The following is a 12,604-nucleotide window of genomic DNA, read 5'->3' on the forward strand; positions in this document are numbered from 1 at the left end:
TGCTTGCACAGAAGCACACTTTTAAGCATACACCTTGTATGTATTTTAATGCATTGCAGGAAAACAATTAATTATTATGACAAGGAACAACTAGGAGTTGAGCTGGGATGTACAATTTTCCTATTCTCAACTCATAGAGAGAAAGAAGCCAATTCACTCTTGATTCCTTCAGGCTCTTGAATAGTGTTAAACCCAGTATATAGGTTAAACAGGTTTCTTAATCCAATTGTTCTAAGTTATCTTACCTTCACCGAGGACCAACAAGGTTTGCAGTCAAGAACTCAGTGAGCATATATATTTTTTATAAACCTAGAGCCAAATCATGAGAGAACTACACTTTTAGTAACTGATCAAGCAAAAGCTCAATTCAATCCATGATTATGTTGGCAAGCTGGTGAACTTTTGGATAAAACTTAATTGTTTTTATGAGGCTTTAGTTTCTAGCTAACACATTGATCCATTTAATTCTTTGAAATAGACTAGTCATGCGTCCAGGCTTTGTTTAGTTTCAAAGATAACTTATGTACACTTCTATCCTAGTTATTCAATGACTTCAGAAGACAAACTATAAAAAGAATAATTTGAGTGGAAAATAGTAAGGAGAATTTACCAAGGGGCCACTGGCTACATAATGAAAACCAATCGATTCTCCATACTCCTTCCAGAAATCAAACTTCTCAGGGGTGACATATTCCTTAACAGTCAAGTGTAAGGGAGTTGGCTGCAACAAAAAAAAAAACACTTATTAATTAAGATCAATAAATCATACAAATTCATTATATCTAAGAGTAAGTGGGTAAAATCTGTTAGATCATCCTGATGGGATGGGGAGTCCTAGAGTGTTAGAAAGAATTTTTCAGTACTGGCCAGACTCCAAAAACAAATCATCATATGGGGTCAGCTACATGAATGATTGAATCCAGTGATTTAGAATGCACTCCTAGGCACACAGGCAAAGTGCATTAGGGCCCAGGTGCAGCCCCTTTGAAAGGGCATGTGCCGGGTGCGTCTTGCACATTGCACCTAAGCCCATGCGCACCTTGGCAAAATGTCTTTGCTAATGTTGTTCATTCATACTTCTTAATGAAGACATTTTTCAAAACATAAGGAACCATAATTAAAATTACAAAACCAATCTTTTATGTACAGGTTAAGAATTTAAGACCCTAGCACAGACTCATTTGGTCTTGCCTCAAGGTGTTTGATACAAAGGCAGTTTGTAGAATTAAGAATGAAACGTGTGATGTTTTATATGCTTGTAGAAGTAATGTGATTGGGAATAAAAAGATTGGAAGTTTTATATGCTTGCATTATTGATTGCTTAAATATGTTTTATATATTATGCTCGATTCTTTTTTTACGTTTTCACTTTGAACATGTTTAATGTATTATGTTTATTCATGTTAAGTTAAGCCAATAAGCTTTTTAAAACATTTAGTTTGAAATTTAAGTATGCATTTTTTAATTCATACTATTTTTAATATTTTTATTTAGTTTGATTTTTTTTGCATTTTCTGAAGTTTTTAAAAATGTTGTGCCTTGCTTCAAAAAGGTGTGAACCTTGCCTTGCATCTTGTGCCTTGGGCACAAAAAGCCCCTTGCACTTTTTTTTGCACCTTGCACTTCTAAAGCACAACACAAATCCTCTTTCACCATTCCATTCTGTTCAAGCACAAAAAGGCAATTGAGGATTCATGACGATAAGAGTTTCACAAAACTTTTAATGTTGGCTAACAATGTAACACAACCTCCTTTATTCAGGCATGGGACAGGCAGCACAAGACAAGCTCACACTAGCGGAGTCAACTTATCATCAGTCTGAACAAAAAATTACACCACCCAGGCCTATGAGGCCCTACTTGACAAAATGCCTTGCTTTATCCAGTAAAGAATTTACAAATTAAGGAACACTTAGGTTTGGACTTTGGAGACCAAGAGAGAACTCAATGTGACTTCTGTTACCTTGTTTCAACAATCCAAAACAAGTCAAGGGAGAGATTTAGGAGGATTTCACCAATAGAATTAGAGCAAATTGGACAAAATGGAGAGGTGCATCAGCTGTCTTATGTAATAGGTCAATACCACATAGGCTAAGAGGAAAACTTCCAATAGGTGACAAAATGGGGGAAAGTAGAACAAAATGGTTTGGTCACTTGCAGAGAAGACCATCTACAGCACTTTTAAGAAGTGATCTTTTACAAGTTGAAGGGGCTTGAAGAGTCGGGGCAGACCAAAACTGACGTGGATCTAGATAGTAGTAAAAAATGATTTATTGGCTCATAATTTAACAATGAATATGACACTGAACAGAATGGAATGGTGAAACAGGATTCCTGTAGCCAACCCCATATAGTTGTGACAAGGCTTAGATGATGATGATCCTGTCAGTTATCACTGAGCAGGAGACATTCAATTGATCTTGGCCCAATTAAAACGTGTCTATATTGCATTCCTAAAAAGTAAACAACAAGAAAATGGCTTTTCTATGTCATGTCACCTGTAAGTACTGTCCAAGTGTCAAAATATCAACATCTATTGCCCTTAAATCAGCCATAGCTTCCTTCAACTCCTCGTCAGATTCACCAAGGCCAAGCATTATGGAAGATTTTGTTATCACCCCCTCTTTGCAGAACTTCGCATGTTTCAAAACAGACAAACTCTGCTCATACCTGATTTATCAACAGAGAAATTCTATTAAGACAAGCACCAGGAAAGTAGAGAGAAGTCAAAGACAAAGAAGAATGTAGAAAACAATGAAAGAAAAATCTAAAAACAAGCAATTAACTCAACAATGCAGACCCATCTTAATCCCAAGCCAAATGGTTTGACAGACCAACCATTCCAATTGGGCCCTAGGCCCTTTTGGGGACCATCCCCTCTCCTAAAGTTAGCTGGCCTCCTATCCCAGTTGAAGATTGCAGCCAACTACAGAATGTCTGATATTGATGGATCCAGAAGAGAATATTTTAGAAAGAAACCAAGATATTTTGTGTTTTAATTTTATTTTATTATGCTATTTGACTAACAAGTAGGGTAGTATAAAGGTTTCCTTTCTCCACATAATAGTTTTACTCTCTTTCATTACAAGGTGCATAAGCTAAAGAAATCTCTATGGGTCGAAGTAGTCACCTCAAGCTTAGTTTGAGAGATTTCATAACACCCTTTTTATATTTGGTTGTGTTCAAACCCAGTCAAATCATACCCTCTTTGTGAAGAAGAGAGATAGTTCGGTGACCATACATATTTTCTTTTTATCAATATGACCACACTTATTGTTTATGTTTATGATATTGTGGTTATTGGTGATGATGTACAAAGCAGAGTTGTTTATTCATCAAGCGGGAAAAAAAATTATTAATGTTCCATTGTAATATTTACACATTTATAAATTAATGGAGCATGACCCCCAGGTATTCTTTATAATTGATTTTTCATTTCAAAAAAAAAAAAAGAAGTCTTTGGACTTGTGTAGATTTAAACTAGAATAAACAAAGTTTTCTAAGTCTGGCATATTAATAAGACTTGAAATAGCAGTAGATCTAAAGAGAGTCGAAGTAAAAGTGGCATAAACAGGCTAGGTTTTTCAAACCAAGATTAAGAAGTAACTTAAGTAAAGAAAAATACACTGACACAAAACCAATTATTAGATGTAACAGCTATAGAAAGATTAGTAAATGCACTACCTACCCAGCCCGAGGATCTCTAACAATTCGCTGAAGCCGTTTCACAGTCTCAATGTTGTGGGCGAAAACATCTAATCCTGAGTGCACCAAAGTGGTTACAGCATTTAAATCACCCCGAAAATCAGAAGTCAAGCACTCAACCATGATATCAGGTTTCAGTTTCTGCAAATGAATCATGGGAAATTAAATGGAACTATAAATTAAATCAGTCTACATTTTGGGTATAGAAAATTTGGCAGAAATTACAATTAAAGGCTAGAAGAAATATATAAACCTTCAGTGCTTCAACTGTGCTTGCAAAATGGCTGCTACCTCCATCAGGTAAGTCATCACGGTCAACACTTGTCAGAACAATATAGTCTACACTGCAAAAACAAACACAAAAAGTGTAAAAAATACTACATTAGCCTTCTTAAGCTTTGCTGAAAGTCTAAAAGATATCCTTAAAGGTTTCTCCACTTGAAGTTATATAAGCAATGGACATTCTCAGCGTTGCAATTAAGTGAGAAATGCAACAGAGGTGCAATGCAAAACACAAGTGTACATGTCAATAAAACGAGGTGCAAAAGAGGAAACAAAAATACAAAAGCAAATAAGAAAACTTTAGAATGCATAGGGAAGCTAATTGTGCATTTTTCTGTTTGAATGCCCAGATAAATTGTGATAAAATAACATGTTATGGAATTCTTCATCATCATCATCCATGCCTTATCCCAGCTATATGGGGTTGGCTACATGAATCCTGTTTCGCCAATCCGTTCTATTTAAAATCATATCCACTAATTTTAGTGCTTAAATCATTTCTTACTACTTCTACCCATGTCCTTTTTGGTCTACCTGTCTCTTCTAGCTCCTTCCACTTGTAATAAATCACTTCTTCTAACTGGAGCTGCTGGTGGTCTTCTACACATGTTATGGAATTCTTGTTTATGCAATGTTTGATACAATGTTACGTCAATCATTTTTAATTCATAGATATGTCAAAAGTAATGGTACAAGCCTCTTGCTTGTATCATAAGATAATCAAAAAAATACAAGAGGTGACCATTGATTTCAAAAAAGATAACTGTATAAATTCTTACAATCAAAAAATGAATATAAATACTTGGAAAATGTTCATCACATGCACAAGACTGCCTTCTAGAGTAATCATATTGAGTTCGTCAAGCATCAGTTGTGAACCTGCAAAACTCCCACACATTGCCTAAGACCAATGTCTCTTAAGCATAAATATGTGCATATACATTGCTCAAACTAAGAAGTTATTGGACCAAAAAATTGAAATAATCTCAATAATTAGAATTTACTCAATCCCCTAAACTTTCCATAAAGAGATCCATAACTTGATCCAAGATCGTATTAATTTTTTATCTTGGGGATATCATAGGAAAATGTGATTCATGGACAGAATTCTTGTGCTTAAGGATCTCTGAACACTGAAAACAAGAAGTTCCATAACAAGTACACCAAATAAACCTATCATTTTCAGGTACAGCTTGAAGAAAAATAATGTTAAAAAGCTTTCAAAGACCAACCCCCAGCTTGCAATAGCCTTAGCAGTATTTTCCGGTTCCATTGGATCAGGTGGTTTTGGATTTCTGCTTGTTTTCACAGCACAAAACCTACAACCACGGGTGCAAGTATCCCCTAGAAGCATGATTGTTGCAGTTGCAATACCATCTCCACCTCCATTCCAACACTAACATAGTACAACAAAAACACACAAATAATTAGAAATAAATTGATATTATTGAACCTCAAATCTCTAGATGTCTAACCAACCACCATCTAATAATCAATCTGTTGTTTTATACTAAATCATTATTCTTATAAATATGAAGTAGAAGATAATTTTTTTATAAGTAACCATCAGCTTTTCAGCTTTGATAGTTATAAAGAACAAATATGTAATGCTTACATACACCCTTTAGAGAGTATAGTCACTACTACCTCTCCCCTTACATTTTACTTTACAACTAAGCCCAAAAGTTAATTATCAAAAAAAAAAAAAGAAAAAACAGATTCCTAGCCAACCCTTGTTTTGCTAATGCATCAGCGATGCATTTAGCTGAACTTTGTACCCATTGGGTTTTCACTTTACAAAATTGTCTCAGTGTTCAAGTTCAACAGCCAACCAATAACCACCTTTGAGTCACCTTCAATGAGTAATCTACTCAAATTCATATCTCCTGCCCACTGCACAGCCTGAACAACAGCCATAATTGTTAGACAGTGTATGCCCTTAGCTCCAATCAGCTTGATGTACATTATGACATTTATTGTAAATGAATAAAAGTACATATTTGGTTCATATTATATGGTGTGTTTCTGTGTAATACCCTTAAACTGGACACTTATGAGACTCGTGTTAGTTTAGAACCTTCACAACCATTGGATAGACCTGGGGAAGTTTATCCTGCCAAGGCTGACACTAATGTGCCGCCAAGTGGGTTGGGGTGACTTGTCTCAGCTGCCAAGGTGAGACTTGAGGCACATACGGTGTGGGTTTTCTTGAAACCCTAAACCGGACCAAATTCCAGTATTGCCTTGGACCTTGGAGACAGATGGGCAAAACTAGAATGTTACACCTGACCCCTAGACTCGATTATGGTACTACACTAGATGTCAGATTGGACTGTCTTTGATATTACAATATGTGATATCCTTAGAGGGGGTCAAAACCTGGGTATGTTGGGGCAGCCCAAGAATTCACCTGAGTGAGTGATCATAGTGACAGGATCAGCCCCTTTGTCAGACAATGTGAATGATCGGGGAATGCACTCTCTCTGATAGAAACCTAAGCTGTCGGTAGTTGATTTCAAACTTGTTGAAATTTGTTTTTGCAAAATATATTTATATAGAGATATATATATATATATAATGGTTTCACAAATTGTTTGCAAAAAGGTTTTAATTCCCGGGATCCATGTGAGTAGAGAGTGCAACACTGTAACTTGCAGCCAAGGGATAGGTCCTCTCTTGTCGAGCAGTGTATGATCATTAAGGGCTGAGAGGTTAAGTGTAAGACCATTTAGGGATAATAAACCTTAAGGGTTAATCTCACATTTGCCCACAATCCTTGGGACTTCATAAGATGGTTGGACCCAAAGATCATTTAGTGTAAATGTTGGGCCCATTAAGAGCCCATACTGATGGACTCAAGGGTTCACTGTATTCAGCAGTGAATCTGGCTAGGCCTTGTAACAGAGGCTAGGCTGAACCCATGTGGCTTATGTGGAGATAAATGATAGGGTCCCATGCCATACAAAGAGAACCAAGCTAGCCAACATTAAAAGGAAGTGAACCTGAAAGCTTAATGGGCCTAAAGCCCATTTCGAACTGGGTTAATTGGATTAATTAAATAGAGGGTGAATTTGGGTATGGATCAGGGATCAGCAGATAAGGATAAGAGGATAACTTCTAATTGGATTAGGAGAAGTTGATCCTGATCTGCAGATAAGATAAGGGATAAGCCTTATCACTTAAAGAGTCCAGATCCAAATAAAGATTTGGATCAAGAAACTCCTAATCAAATTAGGAGATTGACTCTTTAAGGGTTATATATAAAGAGGAGGGGAATGGAAAAGGGTTACACAGTTCTACTGCTTTCTGCATTCAGTTCTCTCTCCCTCTGCTTTTGCCGCCCTACCCTATTCGATCTCCACCTCTTGGAGTGATCAAGATTGAATCTTGATATTGTTTCTTGGTAGAAGAAACAATCTTGAAGTTATGCTCACATCCCTACGCAATTCTTACTAAAGAATTGGGGTTCTTGCTGAAGAATCCACTTGCTGATCCTACCTCACCCTAAGTTGTGTCATCTTCAGTGGAGGAAGGATTTGGTACCCTCTTTGGGCGTGAGCACCTACGTTGGGAGGAGCTTTTTGCGTGGATTCCGTATCAGGTATTCCTCTCCCTAATCTTGGTTCAGATTTGGTCCGGTTTGTTTCAAGAACGAACCTTGAAAAATGCAATTTTTCTAAATCAGGGAATGGGATTTCCAGATGGGAGAATGAAATTTTTGAAATTTCGCCCAGCCACCCTACATGGTTCGGCCATCCATATGATGGATCTCCCATCCCTTCAATAATATCTCTCCTCAGTAGAAGAGAATTCTCAAGATGAATGAATTAAGTAACCAGTTTCTACATTTTGCCTCATCCAAGTCCCCATTTACTAGAAAGACCATACAAATCATTAAAAAGGAAAAGGTAAGTCAAAAAAATGATTAACAAGAAAAAAGGAAGAAATAATGAAAAAAAAAGACACAGAAAAATATGATTAAAGCAATTGGTATTTCTTTTCCAAATTATGAAAAAGAAAAACCTATTACACTAAAAATCATGATCAACTGAAAGAATGAGGTTTTCTCACTCATTCTTTTAGTGGTAAATTGAATGAGAGCTAACAGCGTAGTGAGGGAGGTGAGGCTTCTAGCAGATTAATTCGGAGTCAGCTTCAAATGGATTAGAAGAGCAGCAAATGGCCTGGCTGATACACTTGCTAAACAGGGGATGAATAGGATATAGGTGTAAGGGAACCTTTTGCACTTTCCTGCAGTGTAATTTCTTTCAGGTTTGATTGAATTAATAAATTTATCAGTTAGGGGAACAAAAAGAATTAGTAAAAGGCACTTAAATTACCTCAGACTATGATGAGAGAGGAATAACAATTTTTTCAGTAGTCTTTATTAGAAAAACCCAACATTATAGCAAAACGAAATTGAGAGAATATGGATGAAAGGAGGATGTTTCCTTAACTAGAGTAAACCTGTCTACAAGGGAGGATTCCTCCCTCAATGCAGGATTCACATCATTAAACACATTATAGAATAATCTTATTGTTTGGAACCACAGTGATTTCAAGGGTTGATGGTAAGAATACGATGCTGCAGGCTCAGACTTGAACAAAGAGATCCCAAAGTGGTCATGAGGTCAAAGATCACATTTAAATGGTAGTCTTCTTGTCTTAATGGCATTCACTTTCAGTGCAAATGCACGAGGAATCTGTTAAGAGAGACATCTAATTAAGGGTAATATAGTCAAAATATTGTTTAAGTCTATTGGAGGGTATTTTTGTAATATCTGTACTCATATAAATCATATCAGAAAGGGTTATGCCCAAGATTGATCGGATTCTTCCAACTTTCTTTCCTTTTCTTCGCCTTCGTCTTCCTTCTTTCTCTCTTTTCTTCCTTTTGTTTTCTTCTTCTTATTATTCTTTATCAATCTGTTCTAGCACAAGTTGGTATCAGGCAACTACTGACATGGGATAGCTGTTGGAAAATTCCAAAACCCCTCTTATCCAAGAATTAAGAAAAAGGAAAGAAATCTGATATATAACAAGATTCATTCCCATGTAAAGGGGGATTCAACCATTTCTCTCTCTCTCTCTCTCCTCCCGCCATCTCTCTTTTCTACCACCAGAAGCAAACTTCCGGAACTACATTCTGCCCGATCCCTCTCAAGAAGGTACATCAAGCAGCCAGTGTCAGGGTCCAGCCATTTCGTTTTTCCACCTCCAGCCAATCCTTAAGACCTTCGAAGGCCAGACCATCATCTTCACCACACCCATGTTCAAACAATTGTTATACCTATGCATGACAGGCCTAGTATGTTATGTCCTATACTGTTAGCATAATCAGATTAATACATATCCCGGCCTAGAGTACATCATTCAGATGCAGTTGAATGTATACTATGCTATTTGAAGAAAAATCCATGCAGAGGCATCGTTTATAAATAACACAGTCATCTCTGAGCATGGTGGCGTGAGATAGCAAGGGGTTATCCACCCTTTCCAACCTTGTTTCTTGCAATAAAATCAAATCAATCTAATTCCCTCTAATTCAATTCCTCCTTTAACTCCCATCTTCTCCTACTCTCCTCCAATGTTAGCTGCCTAAGAGCTTCTTTTTAGTTTAATTCCTTGATTTGATTTGAGAAAACTTCTTTTCTTACCTCCAGTCTTCCAAAAGTTTCTCTATGCCACTCCTTCAGCCTTTCCACCTCCCCTCAATTCTTTCATCCATTCACATAGCTATTAAACAAAGGGTGCATAACCCACATGGCCACATGTTCTTCAATCAGAAAGGAGATCGCCCATTTGTCAAATTTTTCAGAGTTAATAAGATAAGGCAATGGTGCAAGATAAGCCTAGGCAATGCTTTACAACTTACCCCACTCCAAAGGTCCTCCCAATTGATGGTAGCAGTGAAGGAAACCTGGGTCCTTTAGGTATTGGAGGAGTATTCAGGAATGAGGAAGGGAAAGTTATTGTTCTTTACTCGGGTCCTATTGAGTGGGTGATTCTTTGAGAGCTGAATAATGGCCGTTTTAAAGGGTATTCAAAAAGCAAAAGATTTGAACATCAAGAAGTTATCAATTCAGGGAGACTCAAAGCTAGCTATTAGATGGCTGCAAAAGGAAGAGGAAGAGGAGTGGAGTGGCTGATGCAAGGCATGGATGTTACTCTAAAATGGGTTAAAAGAGATGCTAATTCTTTCTTTGGCTAAACAAGGGGTGGAAAGGAATCAACTGCTTTGGGCATGGTTGTAATACTATATCCCTTTTAGGGAGAGCTAAGAGAGTTTGTCTCTCCCTTTATCTTAATTGTAATTATTTCTTTGATAATTAATGAAGTATTGGTCTAGGAGGTCAGCAAATGCTTTATCTGACAGCCTAGCAAAGCAAGGGGTGAATCGGGAGGTTTTGTTTTGGGCAGTGTTGTAAGTTGTTTTTGTTCAGGGGTCACCTTTCACTTTAGTAGGTGACAGTTGTACTTCTGGTTTTTATCTAATGAAAGTTACTGTTTCCTATCAAAAAAATTAATGAATTATGTTACTGTTATTGATCAAAAAAAGATCATCCCAATCTATGGCAAACAAAAACCTACCAAACTTTAAGTAAATGGAGGTTTCTTGGAAATTATCTGTTGTTTATAGCTAGCAATACAAAGGAAACAGAAGCAACCATGGGAGAGACAATATTTTCTGTCTAAACACGTAGCATTCTCTTCTCTTCTACTTCTTCTTCTCCTCTATCGCACTACTTATGTCTTTCCTTTTTTTTTTCTTTTTCTTGTTCTAAGTTTTCCAAGTGACTCCAAACAGAGTCATCCATCTGTTGACTTAATATCTTATAGAACCTAACCCATTAAACCAAATGATTATACAGAAGTATCTTCAGTTGATTATATAATTTAACTATGCAGTAGAAGTATCTTGAGTAGAAGGACAAGTTCAAGCAGGGACTCCATTTTGAAGCATCCAATGGAGGGACATTTTGGCAGTTGGTACTTGGTACTTATGGTTCAATAAGTGATTGGATTTGGATGATTAATTGCTATCCCCAAACCCTGCCATCTTCCTCTTTGCAGATTCTTTGTACTTTAATAATGTGATCGTGTTCATGTTTGGTGTACAAATTGAATAGATTAAGTTTGATATACTCAAAAGTGCATCCACATCCTTTGTACCAAAAGAATGTTATCAATTGGGTAGGGATCAAAACATAACATAACATAAATTTGCATAGTGCTCATTAGTATAATTTTGGCATTGTTTTAGACTTAAACCATGTTTCAACAGTGACCATCCTTTTTATGAGCAACTGTGACCATCCGATATTCAATTAATAACATATTTTTTATTTTAACTTTCATCAAAATATTTAAAAAAAAGAGATGCACTTTTACTAGTTCTAATTACTAAAGAAAAGGTATTACCAAAATTTTACATTTTAAGACTCCCATTTGCACAAAGGCTCAGAAAACAAAAACCTTAATATCCATTGATTCTACTATTCAATAACAGAACCTGTAAATCACCAACCCAAAAAGAAATTATGAATGTGGAAATTCCCCAAACCCAAACACCATAGGGAAAAAATTAAAACCAAAAGGAAAGAAACAGAGAAGTGAGAAAAGAAAAGCTTATTGTCTTTCTTTTTCTTTATCTTTTCAGTTTCACCAATCACCCTCCAAAACCCAAAACCTCAGCTAAATGATAAAACAGCAAAATCATCCTTCAGTTTTTATCACCTAAAACTCAGAAAATCCCGAAAGTATAAACCCACAAAAAGAAAATCCCAACAAAAAAAAAAAAACTTGAAACAAGAAAAGTTCAACAACTATTACTACAAAACCCGAAAATGGAGGAACTTAGGAAATATAGAAAGCAAAGAGATTGATTGTCACCTCTCCAATATTGGGGCATTGTGCTTCTTCACAGACAGTGTTCAAATTCAACTTTGACAGCGAGTCCTTAACCTCCTGAAACCTCTTTCCATGGGGTGCTCTCTGCCGCAACCACTCAGGCTTCTTCTCATTCGGATCTCTGCCAGTGTAAGGCCCCAACCCATTTCGGTAAGGCCCCTTGGATGAAATCCCATCAGACTCAAGCAATTTATAATGCAACGAAGAAGGTGAAGTACTAGAATCGGTCATCCTTGATGAATCTACGACTTCTGATCGAATTCTGGGCCAGCAATGGAAATCTAGGAACTTGGTTTTTGGACATGGAACAGAGATCAAAGAGGTAAAAGGCTTCGGAATGGATTGATGAATCATTTTACCGACAAGAACAAAAATGAGGAGTAGAAATGGCGCCTAAGAGTGCTAGCGGGTAGGCTCTCAAATAAGAGAGGGAAAGGTGGTTCTATTTGTGGAACGTCGAACATGGAACTTTGGATTCTTCGCCCACCGGCCCAGTCATCAGCCCTCGTTAGAGACCGGCAGGGACGTGCTACCAACAATACCAACGCAATCCAACATTCCACCACGGCCCTTCATTGCAAATAGGGCAAATTTCTTAAATTACCCCCAAAGTTTATAGAACTGTCGTCATCGGAAAAAAAAAAGAAAATGTCAATTTTGCCATTCACTGATTCTCAAATTTTCAAAATAAAACTTAACTGCTAAAA

General features: G+C 36.8%; 1 protein-coding gene across 2 annotated transcripts in view; it reads right to left on the bottom strand.

The window, feature by feature from the left end:
- LOC104599201 (Radical SAM superfamily protein) overlaps positions 1-12,604 on the bottom strand; it is a 32,892-nt gene that overhangs the window by 18,854 nt on the left and 1,434 nt on the right. For both annotated transcript variants that reach the window (XM_010261641.3, XM_010261642.3), the window contains exons 2-7: positions 11,880-12,518; positions 5,219-5,382; positions 3,958-4,048; positions 3,688-3,845; positions 2,498-2,669; positions 611-721 (exon numbers count right to left, since the gene is read on the bottom strand). In XM_010261641.3, coding sequence (XP_010259943.1) covers positions 611-721; positions 2,498-2,669; positions 3,688-3,845; positions 3,958-4,048; positions 5,219-5,382; positions 11,880-12,251 — 1,068 coding nt within the window. In that variant the 5' untranslated portion in view covers positions 12,252-12,518. The remainder of the gene's footprint in view (positions 1-610; positions 722-2,497; positions 2,670-3,687; positions 3,846-3,957; positions 4,049-5,218; positions 5,383-11,879; positions 12,519-12,604) is intronic.

The sequence above is a fragment of the Nelumbo nucifera genome, chromosome 2 (genome assembly GCF_055504915.1).
Source record: "Nelumbo nucifera cultivar China Antique chromosome 2, China Antique-T2T, whole genome shotgun sequence".
Classification (NCBI taxonomy): Eukaryota; Viridiplantae; Streptophyta; class Magnoliopsida; order Proteales; family Nelumbonaceae; genus Nelumbo; species Nelumbo nucifera.